The sequence below is a fragment of the Sinocyclocheilus grahami genome, unplaced genomic scaffold (genome assembly GCF_001515645.1).
Source record: "Sinocyclocheilus grahami isolate Dianchi unplaced genomic scaffold, SAMN03320097.WGS_v1.1 scaffold702.1, whole genome shotgun sequence".
Taxonomy (NCBI): domain Eukaryota; kingdom Metazoa; phylum Chordata; class Actinopteri; order Cypriniformes; family Cyprinidae; genus Sinocyclocheilus; species Sinocyclocheilus grahami.
The window spans coordinates 276889-300967 of NW_015505881.1; the positions used below are offsets into that span (position 1 = coordinate 276889).

Consider the following 24079-nt stretch of genomic DNA (forward strand, 5'->3'; position numbering starts at 1 on the left):
TGTGACCGACGAGCCATCGCCGCATGGAGCGACAGTGCTGAGGATCGCTGCGGAGCCGGAGCTGCTGAACTCGTCAGACCAGGTGCGAGAGCTGGCAACCACGCCTGCCATGAGGGAGAGTGCCTCTGTGCGTTCTATGACGCCAGTTTAAACTCCGTGTACAAAGCCCCATCGTCCGAGGAAAGCCCTCGAACAAGTTTTGCTGCATTTGTGGAGTGGACACTGTCCCGAGGGGGATCTCGCCAGTGCCACCCCGGACTCAGTGCCCAGCCCACCATCTCCCCGCTGACGGAGAGCCAGAGCCCGCTGTGACCGACGAGCCATCGCCGCATGGAGCGACAGTGCTGAGGATCGCCGCGGAGCCGGAGCCAGGTGCGAGAGCTGGCAACCACGCCTGCCATGAGGGAGAGTGCCGCGGACAGTGGGAGTGCGGAGAGGAGCTCCGCTGCCTGTGCCGTGGCTGATGGTGAGCTGATAATGGAGCTGGGTGACTGGAGAGCGGAGGGAGACCTTATAGACTTGTATATTGACTTGCCCCCTCTCCTCCCTCATTGTTCGGAGTCTTCTATTACCCCTGTTCCCATGACCAAACCCAGAGTGGGCTGCGGTTCCCACGTCCTGCCCAGAGAGGGCTCCAGTTTCCATGTTTTGCCCAGAGGGGGCTCCCATTCCTGTGACCGACGAGCCATCGCCGCATGGAGCGACAGTGCTGAGGATCGCCGCGGAGCCGGAGCCAGGTGCGAGAGCTGGCAACCACGCCTGCCATGAGGGAGAGTGCCGCGGACAGTGAGAGTGCGGAGAGGAGCTCCGCTGCCTGTGCCGTGGCTGATGGTGAGCTGATAATGGAGCTGGGTGACTGGAGAGCGGAGGGAGACCTTATAGACTTGTATATTGACTTGCCCCCTCTCCTCCCTCATTGTTCGGAGTCTTCTATTACCCCTGTTTCCATGACCAAACCCAGAGTGGGCTGCGGTTCCCACGTCCTGCCCAGAGAGGGCTCCAGTTTCCATGTTTTGCCCAGAGGGGGCTCCCATTCCTGAGTTCAGCCCTGAAAGCCCGGAGGCTCACAAATGCCCACTCCCCCACCCACTCCTGCCTCCTCCTCCGCTGTCGTCTGGCAGCCCCTCTGCTCGCCCTCAGCCCACCATCTATATGGTGCGAGCTCTGCAGGACTGCCATCCTCCAGTGTCACCATGGCTGGAGTATCCCTTGACTCCACCTCCAGCCTCTAAGCCCCGGACTCTGCCTCGGCCCGTTGACCCGTCGGCTCCACCATGGCTCCTAGCTCTCTCCTCTCCTGTTTCCGTTTTTTCCTCAGAGTTTTTTGTTTCCGTTGTGTCCATGGATCCCCTCCTTCATCCGGAATATCTCCTCCTCCTGCTGGAGCAGGGGGAGAGATCGCTTGAGGGCCACACCAGACTGTTCCTGGTCCTCGCCAACCTCTCCAGCTACCCGGATGACGTGCTCTGTGCGTTCTATGACGCCAGTTTAAACTCCGTGTACAAAGCCCCATCGTCCGAGGAAAGCCCTCGAACAAGTTTTGCTGCATTTGTGGAGTGGACACTGTCCCGAGGGGGATCTCGCCAGTGCCACCCCGGACTCAGTGCCCAGCCCACCATCTCCCCGCTGACGGAGAGCCAGAGCCCGCTGTGACCGACGAGCCATCGCCGCATGGAGCGACAGTGCTGAGGATCGCTGCGGAGCCGGAGCTGCTGAACTCGTCAGACCAGGTGCGAGAGCTGGCAACCACGCCTGCCATGAGGGAGAGTGCCGCGGACAGTGGGAGTGCGGAGAGGAGCTCCGCTGCCTGTGCCGTGGCTGATGGTGAGCTGATAATGGAGCTGGGTGACTGGAGAGCGGAGGGAGACCTTATAGACTTGTATATTGACTTGCCCCCTCTCCTCCCTCATTGTTCGGAGTCTTCTATTACCCCTGTTCCCATGACCAAACCCAGAGTGGGCTGCGGTTCCCACGTCCTGCCCAGAGAGGGCTCCAGTTTCCATGTTTTGCCCAGAGGGGGCTCCCATTCCTGAGTTCAGCCCTGAAAGCCCGGAGGCTCACAAATGCCCACTCCCCCACCCACTCCTGCCTCCTCCTCCGCTGTCGTCTGGCAGCCCCTCTGCTCGCCCTCAGCCCACCATCTATATGGTGCGAGCTCTGCAGGACTGCCATCCTCCAGTGTCACCATGGCTGGAGTATCCCTTGACTCCACCTCCAGCCTCTAAGCCCCGGACTCTGCCTCGGCCCGTTGACCCGTCGGCTCCACCATGGCTCCTAGCTCTCTCCTCTCCGCCGTGGCCCGGTAGTCCACTAGCTCCGCCGGGCTCCCTCGTCCCTCCGGCACTGCCTTGGTCTGGCGTTGACCATCCTGCGCCTCAGGACTCCACTCCTCCGACTGCGCCTCGTCCCTTTGTCCATCTGGCTCCGTCAGGCTCCTTCATCACTTCGGCTCCTCCTCAGTCCTCTGTCACTCCGGCTCCACCGCGGCCTTTCGGATCCACACCTCCGCGTCAGTCACCGGCGCCATCTGCTCTACCTTGGCCCTCCGGATCCTCCCCGTCGCCCTGTATCATCGGCTCTCCAGCTCCACCTCAGGCTCCTCCGCCACCTGCTCCGCTGCCGTTGGTCGGCCCCCTGGAGTCGGCGGCCATTGCTCCTCCATGGCTCCTCCCTCCGTTGGCTCCACCGTGGGCCGCCATCATGGCTGTGGCCTGGGTCCTGCTTGGCCCTTCCTGTCTCCTCCCTGACTCTTTCCTCCTGCAGTACCCCCCTGGACTCTGTCCGCCGGCCTCCTCCCGGGTGTCCGTCCTCCTCCGGAACCTCCTCTACACGAGGATACACTTTCCGGGAGGGGGGCGATATGTCAGGATCATGGACCGGTTTTGCCCCTGTTTCTGTTCCTGTTTTCCCTTATTTGGTTATGTTCCTGTCCTCGTTCAGTCTAATTAGTTTGATTATGATCCCATGCACCTGTGTTTCCCCAATAATCCCCTTTATTTAAGTCTATGCCTTTGCGTTCTGGTTTTGTCGGGTCTACTTGTTATGTTCGTGTGTTTTCTGCCGTTCCCAATGTTGGATGTACCCTGTGTGTGGATTATATTAAAGACTGTTTCATTTATTCTACGTCTTCATCGTTCCTCTCCGAGGCAGAGTGTGACACTACATGTACTGGGTTAGGCTAACTGAGACATGTCATAGCACTTGCATATTGCTCTTTTGTTGATTTTGATTGCTTCCGTTGTCCTCATTTGTAAGTCACTAAATAAAAGCATCTGCTAAATTACTAAATGTAAATGTATTGTGATTATATTGATATACAGTATTGATCAATAAAATGAATAGACCCTAAACAGATCTATTGTGTTCTGAATCTGTTTTTCTATGCTGACTGTGCAGGAAAAACATATGGAATTGATCAGAATGTGGTAAAATGTTAAACAAAGCTGAAACCAAACATTCATTAGTAACTTTCAGTATGTATGTAACCCTTGTTCCCTGAGTAGGGATGAGAAGCTGCATCAGTAGCTGACACTATGGAAACATTTGGTCAGTCATAAAATTGTGATTTTGTCCAAATTTCCAATAAGTCATAAATACATTTCCTATTCGAACGTGCAGAAACAGTATGCCATACGGTTCTAAAAAACCCATCAGGACACATTTGGCAGAAGTCTCCAAGCTGGCAGATGGACAGAGAGATGTGTCAGGTGCTCTGTCACTGAAGCCTGTGACATAGGGCTCTGAATGGCCAAGTGTCTGTCTGTGCCTAAATTAGATGATACGATCACCGGAGAATGTGCTGGAGGGAGAGAGCCTGCAACGTCTCTAACTGTGTCATGAGGGGTATAACATTTTTTGGACAGGACCTTGAGCCCAGCATGAATGAACGGGGCACCGCTTGATGGAAAAACAATGTCGCACGCATATGGGAAGAGGCATAAATCCAAAGGGGTCAGGGGGCTGTGCTCCTTTTCCTTACCAACAGGTCAGGGATGATTTTCTTGAATCAAAGACCGGGAAGACTTATCAGCCAGGTTAATGCCCAATGCATGGTTGCTGGACACACACCCTAGGCTTTCGGAGGGAGAGGGTAGACAATATCAAAACTCTTCTGCTCCTCTTTATGACACTAGAGAATACGGCAAGAACAACCTGCAGACATTACAAGCTCTCAAGTGTGTAAAGGAATGAACTGCTTGAACGTAGCTGAGTGCTGCTTTGCCATGTGGAATTTCTTGATGACAGCACTGACCATGTTGCAGAAAAGCATTGACAGAGACACTGGACAGGGGCATTGAGCAAAAAGTTATTCTCCTTTCTAATCACTGTGAGATTGAGCCACAGATGCATCTTTGTCGCAAAACAAACCTGAAATGGAGAGACTGACTGTGCAAACCATATGATTTGTGACTCGAAGCAACAGATCAGCGGCACACGGGAGCTGTTTGACTGCCTCAGAGGCCCCTTTGAACATATCCTTAAGTGAAGTGAAGTGAAGTGAAGTGAAGTGAAAGTGACATGTGGCCAAGTATGGTGACCCATACTCAGAATTAGTGCTCTGCATTTACCCATCCAAAGTGCACACACACAGCAGTGAACACACACAAACCGTGAACACACACCCGGAGCAGTGGGCAGCCATTTATGCTGCGGCGCCCGGGGAGCAGTTGGGGGTTCGGTGCCTTGCTCAAGGGCACCTCAGTCATGGTATTGAAGGTGGGAGAGAGTGCTGTACATTCACTCCCCCCACCTACAATCCCTGCCAGTACGAGACTCGAACCCACAACCTTTGGGTTATGAGTCCGACTCTCTAACCATTAGGCCACGACTTCCCTCTTCCCTTAAAGACGTCCGCTTAGCACGCCTGTAGTAGTGCCATGGCCAGCAGCCATGTAGGACTTGCTAATCAGGAAAGACGTAGTCCTACAAGGATTAGATGGAACGGTAGGTTTTGTTTTCAAAGATAGGACCAATGACGGTGTGAAATTTCCTAGGAAAGGAAATAACCTTTGAAATATCCATGTACCCTTGCTCCACTAAACCCATGATGGTGTTAAAGTCAGAAGTAGCCGGATTAGTGATACAATCTGAAAACAGCTGCTTTGAAGTTTTTTATGACTCATTACGGAAATCTAGAATGTGGATGCAAATTACAACCAAGCAGAAAGCACTCATCCAACTTGGACTGTTCTTTCTGCTGGTCAGTATCTAGCCAGTTCAGCTTTAGCCTGTCAAAAGCACATGAAACCACCTTCCATTACCAAAAAGTAGTATACTTCAAGTTTATTTTATTAAGTATACTTAAGTAAAGTTCAAGTATATTTTTGTATAAGTATATCTTATGTAGAAGGTATATAAATATCAGTGTACTAGTAGTATACTTGTAAGTGTATTATTTCAATACTCCTTGGGACTAAATTGGCCCACTTTCTAGTATATAAAAGTATACTTTAAGTATAACAGTAGTAAACTAAGTACACAACTAGTTTACAACAATATTTTAGCTTGTACTGCAACTACACTAAAAGTGAACATATGAATACTGAGAGTTTTCTAAATAAATACTTGTAGTAGCATTTTTAGTACACTTTGAAGTATAGTCTTGTTGTTTCGGTTTCTTCTTCACTTGTGTTTTTTGGAAATTCTGTACAGAAAATGTGTACTAGCGCCCCCTACAGTATAACAATGAAAACACAGATTCTAGGAACACAAGTATAGCTCAAATATATTTAGACTTTTTCTAAGTAGGCTATAAGTCAAGTATACTTAAATGTCATTTTAAGTATATTTCTGAGAAGTACATAAAGCCCATTTCTGAGAAGTACATAAAAAGTGAATGCATGTACCAATGCTCGAGCATTCAGTTTAAAAGAAGTATGCTAATAGCACACTTGAATAAACGTCTTTTTCATAAGGGTTAGTAAGTTCTTTAAAGGCAAAAGAAGGCCACCTCAGAAACAGAGTGATTCTGTTTTTCCACCCGTCCTTAAAAATAAAGTGCGCAGAGAGCAACACACTTTAACTCAAAAGTTGTCACAGTGCACAAATTCAGAAATGCCACTGACGCTAGAGCTATTTGAGTGAACCTATGAAAGGGAACTGCAGAGTTTTCTGAGAAATTCTGCACAGATTCTATACAGGCTTATTGAAGATTCTGGCAAATCACTAAACTGAATAAATAACTGAAACTTTGTAAATACATATTATTATATCAAATGAGACAAGATACCTCCATGATGTTCGTATGGGAGTGTTAGTCTCTGTGCTCATACCTCAGTGATAGCTTGAATGAATGCTCCATACTTGATCAAGAGCTCCATCACTTTGACTCTGTTTTTCTTACAGGCAATGTGTAGAGGAGTGAAACCATTCTAAAAAGAAGCAAACAAGCAAGAAAGTGTAAGATTATTAAAAGCTTTATAGAGGAAACAAGACCCACAATAAGAAGAATGCATGTACCAATGCTCGAGCATTCGGGTTGGCTCTCTTGTCTAATAGAAGTTTGGTAACTCTGTAGTGACCACAGTGGGCAGCAACATGGAGGGCTGTCAGGTAGTCCAGTGTGACATCATCAACAGGTGCCTTGTGCTGCAGCAGGTGTTTGACACACTCCACATGGTCACCCTGCGCTGCCATGTGGAGTGGAGATAAACCGTTCTAGACACAACAAGAGTAAATTGAAAAATAAAGTCAGAGAAAACTTTTTCATTGACACATCCCATATTAGTCTGTAAGTGTTTGGTAATGTAAAACATTTTGAAACTTTGAAACTTTAGGAGAGACAAAAGAAAACTGTTTTTGGTATGGGATGGGTTGAGTTGTAAATAATGTAAAGTAATGCATTACATTATTGAGTTACTCTTACTCAAAGTAACTAACCAGATTTTGCAGCATTTAGAATTTAATTGAAGTTTCTGAAATTTAAAAAAAATTTAATTAAATTAAAATAATTTCACAATGTATTTCATGTTTACTATGATTTACCAATACATATTATCAGAAACACAACACCATATCATTAGATAATATTAATAATTATTTTTTTTGATATGCCTATCGAAATTTGCATTTATTTAATTTATGTTACTGTGTTGAATTTTTTTGAAACTGCTATTTCTTGGATTAACTTTTTCTTATATCAGATGGTTGAGGCAATCGCTCATCCAAAACAATAGTACTTACTAAATACAAAGTGTTTTTTTTTTTTGCTGTGGATAAGTGATTACTTGCATGCAGTGACTATGCATCATTAGATGTTGCACTGCTTACAGTGTTGACAGCTTTGGTGAGTTTGGTAGTGTGTCTTTGTACATGTTGCAGTGTATACAAAATGTCATGTTATGGGAAGGGAAAGATTTTCAAAGCTATAACAGACATTACTTAGTAATTTAGGTATTAGGGTGTAATTTCAAACAGTAACAAAGCTTTACCCTTTACCTTTACCTTCAACAACACATTACAGTTAACGTCCAGAATTTATATTTATTATTACACAAAAAACAATAGCATGTTATATTATAAAAGTCATCATTTCGATAGCTACCTTGGTTCTGGCCAGCATAGGGGCTCCTCTCTCCAATAAGAGCTCCACTGCTGTGTCATGCCCACTTCTTGCTGCGCAGTGTAAAGGTGTGAGGCCATCCTGCAACACAGACATTCTCACCTTAAGGTCTCATCAGTAATTTCATTACAAAGCACTTTGGAACTCGAAAAAAATCACAAATGGGACGTTATCTACATGTAAATTCTCCTTAACCCCTACACTCTCAACCATAGTCTCTCTCCTGTATCTTTTACACTCAGTATATTCATCATTGCTTATAGCACATAAAAAGCACTGCTGAAGTCAGTAACAACAGAGCGTGAAAGGGGTGTGTGTGTGTGTGTAGGATGATACATCAGACACTGCAGGAGGGAGACTGCAGAAGAAAGGGACAGAACACAACCAGCTGGACTCCACACTGCAGTCAAAATCTGAAGAAGAACACAGCCGGTCATGGCTTTAATCAGACCACACAGACACACACACACACACCCACACACAGCTACAATGACTCATCATCACTGGTGACTGCACATAGGAATTGTGGTTTCCACTAATATTAAGTTTACAATTCAGGCAAAAACAAATCTATGTGTATTTGAATATATAAATACACATATTTGTATCATTTTAATATTTTGGCAAATTAAAGCCTATAAAGTTTAACTGGATGATGTAATTAAAATGGGATTATAACAATGCATGTAACAAAGGCTTTAAAGACTTCTGACTGCTTATTGGATTGAGACTTTCAATTGATGAAGGTTCCAGTAGGCCTTCATGTGATAATTTTGCATGTTTTCCCTGTGTTTGCATGGGTTTCCTTCAGGTGCTCTGGTTTTCTGTACAAGTCAAAGACATGTAGGTCAGGGGAACTGGTGACACTAATTTGCTTATAGATTCAGAGTGTGAATGTGTTTGTCTGTGTTAGCCCTGTTATGAACTGGTCATCCATTCCCTGCATTTGGCCCAAGATAGCAGTTAGCAGATACAATGTTTATTTTAATCATTTATTTTATATTAGTTATTTATTTTCAATAAGAAAGGTCATCCTGTGTAAAATGTGCCAAAACAATGTGCTGATAATTCTGCTGGTGGTGCAGACAGGAGCAGCCAAAGTAGAAAGAAAGTTTCTTAATTTCAATAGGTAATTGTTACTGTTTATTAAGTAGTTTGATATGAAGCAGATTACACTTTTAAGAGCAACTTTTAAAAAAACATAAACATAAATTCATAAATTAGATCTAAGCATAGCATACCTTTTTTTCTATTGTTAACTGACATCTGGCTTTTATCAGACTCATAAAAATGCTAGCCATCTCAGTTATGTGTATACACTATGTACAAAACAAAAGTGCAAACAAATTGTTACTAACCCTTGTTTTGGCATCAATCTGAGCCCCTCTGTCCAACAGCAGATGAACCATATTAGTGTTTCCCCTCTTAGACGCAACATGTAGTGGTGTGATCCCATTCTGTACAGACAAAAGAAACAAATATTTTAAAAAATACATGTGATGTGTTGTCTTAAAATGTGTTGTCAGAAATTAATTGAATCTTTATATATTTTATGGATTTCTTTTCATCTAATGTAAAATCACAAGCTTTGCCTAAAATGTTTACAACTTGGATTGTACATCATGCCCAATAAAAATAAAAATAAAATACATTTATAATAATTTCCCTAACTATATAATTTCAGATAGTTGTTAACTTTGGTCTCAACTCATCAGGTTCATAAATGCAAATATATATAAATATATATTTTATTTTTTATTTTTTCCTCAATGGCCATTTAGCCCTTTTTAAATGTCAAGTTAATTTAAATTCTTAGTTTGTGTATTGTATCTTATTGTATTATTATGAAGTAGCTTTAATAGTAAATGTACAAGTGCTTAAGGAAGTCAAGCTCATGTACATGCATGTAAAAGCTGTAAACACTCACCCTTGCAGTGAAGTCCACAGCAGCCCCTCGATTGAGGAGCAGTGTTGCAACATTTACATTTCCATAGTGAGCAGCGATATGCAGGGGTGTGAATCCACTCTACAAAAAGAATAAAAAGGGGATGGGGCACAAGAAGAAAATAAAATAAAAAAAACATGAGATATAAGACAACATTCCTACAATGCTTTAGAGCCAAGCTGTCAATAAACACAGATCTGAAAACAGCTAACCTCGCCTATACAACCATGTTAACTTACAATTAAAAAGCTGGTTTCAGATCTGCAATTAGTGGCATCTTCAACTCCAGCCAAAAACTGCAACCCTGACATTATCTTGTTTTAATAGACTACATTAGCATGCAGCAATCACATAAAAGTACAAAATGGACAATTATGAAAACGGATTGAGCTCCTTGTTGCCTTAAAGACACCTTTGGTCCCATGTGAAGAAGTCTGAAAAGAAACCTTAAACTTGAATTTTGACAACTAACACACATAAACATACACAAATAAACTTTAAGAGAGGTCAAACTACTAGACGCAGGCATGCAAACAAATAAATATACTAAAATTACAAATAAATCAACTTAAAATAAAGAGAAAGCTGTTTACAGAACATAACAAAAGACAAACAAACAAAAAACATTTCAGATGACATACAGTTTTAGTATAATGAAAACAAGGGGAATGTAATCAAAGAAAAAGACTAAAGAAAACATAAAAGTATCAAAAAACTAAAGTGCAGTATGCAGATAATATCAGTAATAAAATCATGTCTGGACTATAAGAAGGTAAAGATTGTAGAGGAGTTTGAATATGTGAAATTCTTGCCTTACCTTCCCATTCTGAAAGTCACGGTCCGATTTAATGTGAAAACATCATTTACAAAAGTGTGAAGAATATATTGACTGTGTGAAACACGTTCAAAGCTGGTGCAAAATCAAATATGCGATGCAGCATGCTGTGCAGTGGATAATTACATTAAAACCTAATAAAAACTTTGCAAACAGCAAATTGCCTGCAAAGGTTAAAGAAATCCGATAATTTCGAAGTACATAATTATATAGACCACTAACTACAAAACCTTCCTCCTGAACATACTTTTGTAACATGTATGATATTGCATTGAGCTGGTAGCATTCATACATCCAGCTGTGTATCACATAATAATCATTCCATCAATAATAATAATATCAATAATATTCATAATCATATCAAAACTTCATAACTGATATCGCTAACACAACAACAGTTTAAGAATTTATATGCCACCTGCAAACATTCAAACATTATTTCTGGTGGATGTATGGATGTTGAAAAAGAATGATTGACCCCTCTTAGCACAGCCTATATATATTATATTATTAAAGAGCTTAATGCAATCACACTAATGCGTGCAGGAAGTCAAGCAATTGTTGTTCAAAGGCAAATTCATGCCACTGGGGTCTATTTGACCTTTAGGTAAGGGTAATGAAATAAATGTCCATTTCATTAAAATCATGTGACTCGCTTCCCTAGGCTTGTGTAGGCTTATATTTCAGTAAAGGCAGCAAGCAAAGCCAATATAAGACAGTGTTGTGCACTTGTCTGAATATTTTTTATTAATTTATTAGAAACTAAAGAATTTAAAAAGACTGCTAAATTGATAATAAAACATTAAGACAATGGACGTGAATAATAATAATTTTATTTTTTATATATATATATAATTTCAACTCAACTGAGCATGTAGTACTCTTGCATTAACAGTTATGTTAAAGTGCCCTTGCAGCTTAAAAAATCAGCAGCAATCATGGCACTAGATATAACATATAACATTCTCATTCAATACAGTTTACAAATAAATGAAATTTCTGACGTGACATATGCAAAGGGGTTTGGATGATGCTGTGAATGAGACTAACCAGCCATGCAAAGGTTCAAAAGAACTAAAAATGCTGAGTGAACAAACAGAAAAGCTCAATTCTACATGACAAAAAGAGGACCAAAAATGAATACAATAAATCAATAGTTTTTATTTGCCAAAAAAAATGAGGAACTAGATAAATATCTCTACCTCAGTTGTCCTATTGACCATCATCTGTTGCAGCAAAACAGGGAAGGAAATAGGCTTGTTATATTTCACTCAAACACATTTGGGGTTGATAGCGGCAGCATGCAAATTGTGCCAGAGAAGCAAGAGGTCTTCATTTTTCTCTGAGGGACCATATCTATTACCCAGCCTGCCGCTAGAAACCCATTCTTAAAAGTAAACGGTATGAAGTCACGTGACCACTCAAATCAAATTATTTCAGTAATAACTCCTATTATCGCTGTTGCAAAATAAAATAACCCTTGTAATACATTGTGAATATTGTGGTTTTATGGTGGTCTTGGCTCAAGAATTTGCTTTTGTGTGATGCTGTATGACAATAGCTATCAAAAGACAGGACTACCAGCAAAACATAGACAAAATCACACATTCACACATCTTATGATTAAACATTAATCAATTTGATGTTCTATATTTACAGGAATCTGTATGAAATATTGTAAATTAGGCTAGACTAAAAATAGCTTATGTGCCTCAAAAGTTGACAACGGTAATACATAAATATAAACATTTCATATGACATTTAAGCCAACAAATGTCTAAAATTCTTTTTAAATGAATCACTTAACTACTTTGGTTTTAAACTGAAACTAAAATTAAACTGGCACATTTTTCATCATCAGAAACATTCTGAATGTTGCATGTTTTACTTTGAACTAAAATTAAAACTACACTTATAGTATAACTCAGTGGCCATTTTAAAGAAAAATAAATACCTCTATTAGCATTTCGAAAAAAAAAAAGAGAAAACATTCGGTCTCAAACACAAACACACCGCACACAACAGACATGCATGCACACTTTCACACAAATGTAGGCTGCGCGTCTGTGCACATTCATTTTGCAAGTGCATGCTGTTTCTGCATATTTACAGTCAGTTATGGCATACACTAAGAAGTGAATGTTTTTACGACTGATAAAATAAAGTAATGGGTAAGTAGATAAAACAGTGAAACCCGGATAGCGTCAGGATGGAAACACAGGATGCAGGCACATTTATACTGGAGAGAGAAACAGAGAAACGCAGAGAGACAAACACAGACAAAAGATTTCATCTGGCACAATAATGGAAGACACTAAAAACATCCTGAAACCACTGCAAGTCACATACAAACACGACCATAAATAAGACAGTTTTACAAGAACAATGTGACAAGATGCTGAATCTGTAACGGTCTGTTAGTAGCGACATGCAGAGTAGGGATGGGAATCTTAAGGTATGAAATGAATCTGATGATTTGTTTCAATTGGAGCTAACAATATACCTAAACATACAAAAACTACTATTTTAACATCAGAGTTTTAAATTAAACTACCAGTTATTATGACAAAACTGTTCTGAATGTGTAACTACCAATTCAATTACTGAGCAAGTCATAGGTCTGATTCAAACTGCAATTGTAGTCACATGCAAAGCATGCAAAATTACGGACACCACAACTCCCATCGAAACATGCCGCTTTTAAGTTTGTGTATTTTTTTCCAATTCAGCTGAGAGATTGATCAAATGTCTTTGCACAGGTCAGAGATCACAAAAAATATTTTTTTTACAGAGCCCCTGTCCCCTGGGAAACTGCAATGTTTGCTAAAAATGTGTATGCAGCAGAATCCTGACAGTTCTGTTCAAATGGAAGTCAACGGAGGAAATACCTTTAATCAGTTTAACCTTTAAAGTTTAGAAGGTTGATTTTTTTTTACAGTGTTAGCATGCACCCAGTGAGAACAATGATAGATGTGTTAATAGATGATGTTGTCTTTGTATTATTTCACAGTACCCAGTCTATATGTAAAATAATATCCCATTTAGACTGCAAGCCTGCTAAAACGTGAAAAAGAATGAAGATGTATAAGAACCGTTACCAGAACAAATCTTGGGTCCCAACACTAATGCAGAGATTGGTAAATCCCACCAAGGCCACACTCACTGTTATTATTCATAATGACAATATTCATTACCAATAAACCTTCTTTTTAAATTTTGAAGCCAAATTTCAATTTGGATTTCAATATATATTTCCTTATATTTCCTTCCATCCTTGAACATACTACCCTCAGCTCCGCCCATGTTCCGCCCATATTTACCTTAGACTGTACATCGGCATTGTGGTCATTTTGGAGCAGCAGGGCAGCAGATTTCGTGTCGTCCTTTCGGGCTGCAATGTGCAAGGCAGGCAGACGTACTTTGCCCTTTGTGTCATTCTCTAAAAGGATGGACACCACCTGATTATGGCCTTGTTGCAGTGCAATAGCTAGAGGTGTGAAGCCATCCTGCAAAAAGAGAAAAACAAATATTTCAAATAATGCACTTAACCTTGAATTATGCCAATAATCTTGACACAACAGTATTTGGATGCTATCTGGGTATACTTTAAGGATAAGGTTATGGTGTAGTTCAGGGTTAGGGGTTAATATTTGTTACAGCATGTAGGCAATCAGCACTTTGCCATCAGCAAAGAAATCTTTAGGATCAGCTGTGGGGCTTTTTATCAAAGTTTATCATTCTATACAATTTTAGAAGCACTTGAACTTTTTACCTCTGTTGCGGTGCTCTGGTTTCCACCATTCTCCAAAAGATAGCGCACCACATCTAAATGGTTTTCTTGAGAAGCCATGTACAGGGGAGTGAATCCATTCTATAAGAACACAGATTTTAATGGTATTTATTGTATTTTTGTATTTTTTTATTTTTTGCTTTTGCTTGAACTTTTGCTGGCATAAATGTCAAACTTGTTCCTACCTGAGATTGTGCATTAATGTCTGCTCCCCTCTTGACCAGGATCTTTACAACCTCTCCTTGTCCTGCTAGTGAAGCGATGTGGAGAGCTGTATTTCCTTTCTGTGAGCCAAACAAACACGTTCATCATTTACTCAGACGTTTCTCTTAAAATTGCATGCCACAAATTATATCAGGGATGTGCCCAAAGCTGAATACCTTATTTAGAAAGGCATGGATAATAACTTCAAAAAACTATTTGTTAACCCCTTAACTGTCAAAGATCGGCAACGGCCCCAGATTATTGTTGTTTCACTTTCACAGCAAGTTAAAACATCACACTCTTACTTGATCTGGACAAACTGTGCAACAGTAGAAAGATTAAATACTCTAGCTTCGATATTTGACCACTGTTTTGATAAAACATTGTTGCAGTGACAGTCATTTAGTAATTTATGTCAGGAGTGCAAAATAATAAATCCGTATGTGTCATATTTGAAATAGAAATTCACCACGCATTCATATTCAGTCACGTCTGCAGCGATTTATTTGTGTTCACATAGCTTCACTGAACAGCGTCAATAAGGGCTTATATTCCAAAGATGCATATACATGGAGATATATAGATATATTTACACGTTTACTTCATATTTCTTCAGAATCATCATTTCTATTCATTTTCCACTGATTTACACAATCTGATAATACTTAGCAGCTCCCTGGGCTGTCTCAGTGTGTTTACTCTTCCGTGTAGAGGTCTGCATTCCCGAATTGTTTTAAATTCCCGAATAAAACGCGGTAGCGGTGGGTAACTCTGGTGTAATTTGAATGGGAGCAGGCGGTCTAACAATATCCCGTTCTCGACGTCCATTCAGAACAGCGTATCTGCGCTTTATTCTTATTGACCACCGGGTACAGTCTGCACTCGGACTGTTATGCACGCGCTGCACGCATGCTTTCTGCGTCAAGGGTTTTATTTGCGGGGTCTGTGCATAAATGTTAAACGAATTGTATCTTGACAAGACGAATAAAAATAAGAAATACAATTTTTGCACACTTTTTTCCTACTGTGTTGCATAAAATATTAAACTAATTTTGTGTCTTAAGATAATTCATATAAATTCAAGTCAAAGTCAATAAATTCAAGACTCTTGACAATATGAATAAAATAACATACAATTTTGTGCAGGCTAACTTTTATTTGTTAGCCGATCTCTCTTTCTTTCAGTAGCGGAAATTTAAATGTGTGATTCTGGAAACGAGATTTACATTTAGCGGGAATGGTCGGGTCGGGAAGAAAATTATTCTAAGTGGACAGCGGGTGAACAAAGAGTGAGCGGGTGGGTGCGGAATATAACCTTGCGGGAGCTGTGACAGAGAGAGTCCTGGGGCAAGTTCAAGCTCAAACCGGTGTGCACCGTTTTGCTACGGTTTCCGGTTTGAACGACATGTTTCCTGGAAACGGTGTGCAACGGGGTTTGAGATGTGTTTTCTCTTGTTTGGTGGGTGTGTCAAACATGTCAGCCCAATCAGCAGAAACATGTATGTAAACCATGCGGTATTAAAGAGACAGCTGGCACAATGTAATTAACAGCCAAATAAATTCACAAGAGCAAGTATATTGTTTGCACATGTTTATTTACATTAAAGGCAAAATAACTGAAATAATAAGGGCACAAGTATAGATCTGGAACTTCTTTAAGTTTGTCTAAATATCATTTAGTAATTGCAATGTCTTCTGGTCCATATCTTTTCCTTAGGAAGATGTGCTAAATACTGATTAATGTAACATAAAAATACATATTTATATATTTTGCTATTGTATTATGGAGTGACACTTTCATAAACTTTTCTATGCCCCTCTGATTATATAATGGTAAATATTACAATATCATAGCACAACAACAGTGATCAGCAATAATGATAAGCCTAATACTCACAATAAAAATAATAAGGTCATAACACAGTCTTGGAGGTAAGAAGTGGATTATCCCTCACCTGAAATGTTTGTCTTTTTAGTCTTTGTTAGTCTGAAATGCGAGGCAAATGTTGGATCACAATAATTAGGAACCACAGTTTCCACAAATCCCTTGACTCGATTCGGATGTTCTCTTTTATTCTGGACGGCAAGGGTAGTGACTGTAACATCGAGCATATTTTGCAGTAATCTATTAACATGTATTCATACCGATTTCATCAGGCTCCGAAAATTCTTCAAAAGGAACACAAAGACTGGCCTTCTCAGCTGCCATAGTTGCAACTCTTGCGTCATCAGAACAGGGTGTTCAACACACCACCGTTTCCGTTTTAAAAATGTTTTGCACCGTTTTTGATGATTCGTCCATCGTCAGTCATAACTGCGCATCATATCCCGCCCCGTCTCATCCTGTCATGCATTTCCCAGCTCTTCCGCGTTCAGTTCTAAACGTCTGTATCCACGAAATATCCAAATAATAAACACACGATTACGACAGTATGTGTTTTGTATGTGATTTTCTTGAGATTTGGGGTATTTTCATAACAATAAAGAATGTGTAAACATTTGAAATGCTAATTTGTGCAGCGATATAAAAGGCTATAAATAGCATATTTTACAACAGTAAACGACCAAATTCCACATGTGATCGCAAAAGGAAGTTATTACAAATACTCTATGGTGGTTTAAAGTGAGTTTTGAGTAAAAGTATACTGTTAATGTCATAAATTGTCTTGTGTAGCTTGATGCTAATGTTAGCTCTAATGCAGCTGCAGAACAGGTGCAGTTCTTCTACATAAAGTATTTTGTCATAATAATTGATGTAAGGTCGTAAGAAAATGTTTTGTTGTATTTTTTTAGAAATACTTTTGATAATAGTTGGGTAAATGTATACTGGGATTGAAGCAATGTGGCTTGGTAAACCTTGTAATTCCAGAATAAAGGCTACTAATGGCTGAATAAAACAAAAGAATAATGATAAAGGAATAATGAGGATGATGTCTCATTCCTGGCTGAGGTGTGAAAGGTTCGTCGCGTGAAAACAATAGAACCATGAATGGGGCGACAGGTCGCAGGAGAGCTTACAGGGGGCCATAAATCAATTTTATTAGCATTTTGTTAGCCTTCTCTAAAAGCACACATAACATGTTCATAGAAAATGTTTCATAAAATTCACAGTTTTAGAGATTATGTCCTGAAATTTGAAATGAAGCATTAGTAGACTTGTGGCTTTAGCTTCATTGTGTTTCTAAAACCATTTACCACAGTAACATATTTTTTATACATTTAAAAACAAACGTTTTAATATTTTTATTTTTGAGCTTATATATCTCTATTATCATAACAGTCTGAGTAATTCTGATTCTTGAACAGTAAACTCTGAAGTGTCAGCGTTGTGAACATATGTTGATTATGTATCTAGTCAGAAAGACTCATGAGCAGCAACCTTTTTATTTTGGGTATGTCATTTGTGTCTCCATGCCGAAAATGGGGGGTGACAGCAAAGGGGTTAAATACAATCGCTCCTTGTTATTTCTGGACAACAATGCTAGGTCATATTTTAGATAAGTTTCTGAATTTGCAATGCAATATTGATTGTGCAAAGTAATTTAGCCATTTAGCTATTTCTTTATATTGTGCATCAATCAGAAATCAAGAAAAACATCAACTGAGATACTGTACAATACATATTTTCTATTATTTGATTTGTCTTATTGGATGTTTAAATCCTTCCAAGAGAGACATATGATAGAATGCTTCTCTGTCCATTTAATTAGCTCTGGCGCAGTGTGCCGCTTTTCTGGCATACAACCGGCTTAACAAATTGCAGTAAACTGTCTCAGTTACAAAGTAATATGCTTATGATTACAATAACATCAAGCAACAATAATGAACTGTTTTTGCACAGCTAAAATAATTGCAAGCGGCTGACAGCAGATGTCTTGCACATTCATGTTTAAAATGGCTGCATCCACTCTTACATGCTGTAAATATATTAAAAATTTTTAAACGGAATCATTTCTAGTCTTCGCATCTGTTTGTTTCAGGTTTGAATCAGGTCTCCTGTGATGGAGTAGAATTGGCCAGGTGGCGCTGTGTGTGCCGTAACTGCTTGATGCTCTACTCTGGATGTATCAATACCAATGTTCCACGTCCATTTGTCCTTTGTGCCAGAGCATGAGCATGTGAGGTATGTCACAAATAGAATGTGCCATTCAGTGTAGACAGTATCACTGATTATAAGGGGCTCTATTGTTTTTTGTAGTTTTGACCAATATGAGTTGTTTCCTTTAGAAAACAGATAAACAGACTGTACTAAAGAGCTAACCTTAACCCTTTATTTAGTGTCCAAATATGCCCACTGTATTCCTTTAACTACCCATCCATATTTGAATTCAAGGGGAAATATTTTTGAAACATAAATACATACATAAATACATACTTAAATAATGAAAAATATGTGGTGTGGTGAAAATGTATATGACCACCATATGCAGCGACATATATTTGAAAGAAAACTCAAAAAGCAATAAAACTTTGAAGATATTGTGAAGCACACTTTAGAAGTGTACACAAAATTCCATAAATTATATATCCCAAAACAGTTAACAGAGCTTTTCACGAGTACATGTCTAGTAGCCTGAAGGAGCCTTAGTGGTCCTGCCTTTCAGCTCTTGTCATATTGACTGAAGTACTATGGCAGTCTGTCACAAAAGGAAAGCACAGCCTCAAAATTTCTATATTTAAAATGACAAAGTTGTTGTTTTAATACATCTCTATTGCACATACTTGTTGTCTATAAACATGAATTTAAGCAGTAGCACAGCATGAATGTCAAAGGGACCTGACAGCCTGAAATAAGAACTGATATTCAAATGTCAATGCTGACATGTTTCCCCCCTATTCATTTCGTGTATTTACAGGTGTTGGGTTGGTGATTGAAAGGTTGGGAAGTGTTGTTAAGACTATTTCAAGCTGTCAGGAAAACAATAATCTGTGTATGGTTTTGATCAGCATTCATTTACACAAAGCCATTCCCAGAAACGTCCCTCACAGAGTTCCAGTGCTGCAGAGCTAGAAACCATTCGCAAGTGATCTACAGAGTTGCTAGCATACTTTTTAAAGCACAGCATAATGTTACACCATTTTTATTTGTAAACTTGAGTTGTAGCTTCTGGCCAGTCTCTGTAAACCTTAACACAAGTACCATTCATATTTTTCTTGAGAAACTCTACCTTGGTTGCAGAATCAACTGAAGACCCCCTGCCCAGCAGCTCCTGGACCATGTCCACATGTCCTTCCTTTGCTGCCAAGTGCAAAGCGTTGAGGCCATTCTGTGGAGGTCAGAGACAGAAGTTAGTACTTCATTCTCTACTAAAAGCAAACATTAAAGGAAAGCATCATAAAAACGATGTACTGGAGAAAGAAGACTCAAGTATACCTCCTCATCCATTCCCAAGGTATGTTTTCTGTCTTTTAGATTACAATTTCAATATATGCATGCATTAATGAGAGTTAAATGTGCCAGGAGTTGTTTAATGTCAGGTTTATCCTATTAAACGCAATGTGCAGCAATTGCAGTCTCAAAAAAGTTTTATAATGAAGTAGTAATAAAATGAGTGTCGCAAGCTAGCAGATGACTACCTCTGGCTACCTTAAAAAACAGTGCAATCTTAAAATCTCACTGACATGTGGGATATCTTTGGCAGCCAATCACTGACACAACCTTTGAGAATGCAGTGAAGTACCTAGAAATCGAACTGTCTACACCTCGCTTTCAACAACCTAATTTGGAAAGCACAGTATGCTTTTATTATGTCATTATTTATAGAAACACTACCTGTCAAAGGTTTGGACATGTCTTGTTCTTTTTATTAACATTTTCCATATTTTATATTAATAGAAAAGCAATCAAAACTAGAAAATAACACAAATGTAATTTGTGTAAATGCATTGGAAATATGTGATGAATATGTAGTGATATAACACAAATAAACAGTTTTTAGAATTAAACAAAAAACATTCAACACTTTTCCCATATGCTCCTCTCAGTCACATCAAGCCAAATGAAGAGTACTTCTTGAATATATCATGTAACAAATGCTGTAAACTGTTCTCTAGACTCAGGGGGTGGCTCAATTTACAACTTGTCTTATGCAACCCTGTGAAATTACTGCTTGTTAAAAGCCCCAGTATGAGCTGTTGTTGTACATTTAAATGGCAACATGCTAGATTAAACAGAACTGTCTGTTTTCATTTTATTTAAAGGGGTCATATGATGCGATTTCACCTTTTTCTTTCTCTTTGGAGTGTTACAAGCTCTTTGTGCATAAAGAAGATCTGTAAAGTTGCAAAGACTAAAGTCTCAAATCCAAAGAGATATTCTTTATAAAAGTTCAGAGTCAGCCACACCTACCTAAAACAAACTACTTTGTTTGGTCTTCCAAAAGAGGACGATATCCGCTTCGTCATGCCTAGAGCTGATCTGTGCTGGTCGCTGAGGGAATACTCAACTTTCACCGTGGACAAAGCGGAGTCCAGCCCGGGGTCGTCACATGTGGCTGCTGCTCATTCGTCGGATCCGCCGGGTGTGCCGTTCTCGACCCCGCTGCTTCAGCTCACTCTATCCCGGCCTCAGCGCACGCTAAGCCGGGGCTTCAGCTCACGCTAGGCCGCTGTGTTTTTCGTTGTGAAAGCGAAACTACTTCGCTTAGTCTTGCAAAAGAGGACACGACTACAAATCAGTGGTTATGTTGTATTTACAACACTGTTCCAGAACAGTTCAACCCAAATATCCAGATGTGTGCAGCACATTTTATGGAGGACTGTTTACTGCTCGAGGGAGAGTTGACTACAATGCCGGCTGTTCTGACTCAAAGACTGTAAGTACGTTTTAATTTAAAGGATTTGCCACTGATGATTCAAACGCGAGTTTTGGGCAGTGTAGGGTAGCTCTTGCTGTTTGTCATTTCTCTGATCTCAAATGCAGACAGAGTTTTATGTTTACGCGGCAACAAATGCCTCGTTTGTAATGGGTTTTAATGTTTTTGTCTTGTCGCTCCGGCCGGACACGGCATCAACAGTATGTGAGGGGCGTAACATTTCCGTCTCACGCTTGAGGTATTCGGCCAATCACAACGCATTGGATAGCTGGCCAATCACAGCACACCTCGCTTTTTCAGACCGATGAGCTTTGTAAAAATCGACGCATTTCAAAAAGGCGGGGCATAGAGGAGAAACAATAATGTACAGTATGTGGAAAATAATAAAGTTTTTTAACTTTAAACCGCATAAACACATTTCATTACACCAAATAATGTTCTTTTTAGCAGCATCATATGACCCCTTTAAAGGGACTTTATGTAGAATTCAGAACCCCTTGTTATTAGTGACACCGGTGGCCATTCAGTGAGTTGCAGTCAGCAACTTATTTGCTCATGCTCAATATTACTCTGACAACGCTGCGTGAGCATGCAGCATTCAGCACTCCATCAGTTGTTGCAAATAAATATGTATTATTATTATTATTATTATTATTATTTTCTTTAAATGTTGTCTAAATGTGTCTTACTTGCTATTAAACATTTTCAAACTAAACTTGATAACATTACCTCTTATCCTTCTTAAATCATATTTCTATCGCTGATGAAAAACATCCTTTCTGTCACAACCTTTTGATTTTCACAGCAAAAACCCAAGTCCTTTACATAAATTAGTCTACAGGCTTTTATAGACAACCTAGGAAGTCAAGAAAGGTCCTAATTTTTAAGTTTCTTTACAAGCTGTTCACACCTTGGCAATAAAAAAGTGATTATTATTTATTTACAAATTCTTACATATAGCCCCTTTAAAATGAATGGGATAGTTAAAACAACAACAACAACAAAAACTCAAAAATAGACTCTTTAAATGTTCACTGGAATATGTCCAACATTCGTTTTTTTTTAAATATGGTTTATTTCTTGTTCAAGCTGGTCTACATACAATAGTTGATCAGGTTAACTACTTTGGTGGGGTCAAGGTCAACCTGACAGACACTTCTGTAGACAATCTCAGATCAGCAACAACACCATGCACATCTACTATGCTACCCCAAATAAACAGCATGCTAGCCAATGGAGAAAAAGCCAAAGGACATTCGAGACTGCAGACCGAATGGTCATGTGCCTGCTGTTTCCACACTAGGCACACACTGTTGCCATAGCAGAGCTGTTAACAAGCTAACATGCATTGCACGAGGTAGGCACTTGATAATAGAGCTCCTAAAATAGCAACAAACTCTCTGAGGGCATGATGAAGCACCAAGAAATCAGTCAAAATTTGGTCTCTCAAAATAATAAACTCAGCAGCAAAAAAAAAAGATAGAAAGAAAGAAAAAATAAATAAATAAACAGAATATAGAATACAGAAATATGAAATGTTGCATAAAATATGAAATTATTATTATTTGAAATGTATTATATATGAAACAAAACCCACCAGTAATTGGCAACGTCTTAGTAAGTGAACCATAGAAACAAACCAGCTGATTCATTCATGAACGAAACACCACTCTCACCTTGTTCCACATGGGATAAATCTGCCTCTAAAATACACTTCGGTGTGAGAATGATCATGGTCGCCATATTGAAGTGTTGTTCCAAACTTAAGTGATTGAAACTGACCACTTCAAAGGGCCGTTTGATGGGTACAACTGATGGACTCTTGACTTCCATGTTTCTTTGCAGGGACCAGGGCCCGTATTCACAAAACATTTTATCTTACCACTAAGAGGTCTCCTAAATAGCAGTAAAAGTGTTTAGCAAAGAGTTTTCTCTTTAAACCTATTCACAAAGCTGCTGAGACAAACGTTTACTAAGGAGTAGAGAGAAGTCTTAAGCTAAGAGTAAGGGCGGGGTTGACCTCGTTGCTATGGATGATGTCAGCATGCTTACTAACTATGCACACAGTGATTGGCTGATAGTCTCTGTCAGAGATTTATTCATATAAATATTTTGGAGTAAAGATAAAGGTTTAAAAATAACAATGTTGCCACATTCAAATAAAGATTTTAAAATGCAGGCTAAAGTGTCACTAATTAAACAAGTATGTGTTCAGCTAATTGTCAACCTCTTGCATGTATGCTTCTCATAATTAGTGAATATGCATATAAACAGCCTTTTAATAAACAGAGTAGAATAATCATGGCTGATAGTAAGACATGCAAACGTAAAAGAAAACCAAACTGGACACAAGCACAGCTGTTACTTCTTGCCCAACTGGTTAATGAAAACAAGAACATAATCAAAGGACAATTTGGAGTTGGGATAACCTTCAAAACCGAAGGTGATACCTTTATAAAAGCTCATTAATGTCAAATATTTCTAAAATGTTTACTTTCCGAGGCAGATTGCCGGCAACAGCCATTTTAGGAATAGTTTGTGGTTTGGTCTTAGTGACTTTAGGAGTCCTCTTCACTACTCCTAACGTTTCACAGATTTAGGAGCTAGTTTTACTGCTAAAATGCTTAGTGAAATACTTTTCGATAAAAAATGTAGGAGTCCTAAATTTAGGACTGGACTGACAAGATGTTTTGTGTATACAGGCCCAGATTTACTAACAGCTTGCACCAGTTTAAACCCTAGTCTGGTGTTAAAAAAGTACTGTCAGGAATTACTAAAGGCGTGCAGTAAAAATTTGCAACGAAAAGGCGTGAATATTCACAAAAATAATTTTTGCAGCTGACCTTATTGCATATGCATTTGTAGGAGTTTGCCTTTCAAACGCAACATTTATGGGAGGAGGGTATTTAAATGAATCACACAACATTAT

The 24079-nt window shown here is 39.7% G+C and overlaps 1 protein-coding gene across 18 annotated transcripts in view; it reads right to left on the reverse strand.

The window, feature by feature from the left end:
• Positions 1-24079, reverse strand: part of LOC107559840 (ankyrin-2-like) — a 126055-nt gene that overhangs the window by 30506 nt on the left and 71470 nt on the right. For 12 of the 18 annotated variants that reach the window (XM_016243832.1, XM_016243838.1, XM_016243830.1 and 9 more), the window contains exons 3-13: positions 19504-19602; positions 14317-14415; positions 14114-14212; positions 13662-13847; positions 11544-11567; positions 10324-10332; positions 9489-9587; positions 8920-9018; positions 7544-7642; positions 6460-6657; positions 6273-6371 (exon numbers count right to left, since the gene is read on the reverse strand). In XM_016243832.1, the coding sequence (XP_016099318.1) occupies positions 6273-6371; positions 6460-6657; positions 7544-7642; positions 8920-9018; positions 9489-9587; positions 10324-10332; positions 11544-11567; positions 13662-13847; positions 14114-14212; positions 14317-14415; positions 19504-19602 (1110 nt within the window). The remainder of the gene's footprint in view (positions 1-6272; positions 6372-6459; positions 6658-7543; positions 7643-8919; positions 9019-9488; positions 9588-10323; positions 10333-11543; positions 11568-13661; positions 13848-14113; positions 14213-14316; positions 14416-19503; positions 19603-24079) is intronic. The other 6 variants (XM_016243829.1, XM_016243844.1, XM_016243841.1 and 3 more) reach the window with 2 other exon arrangements.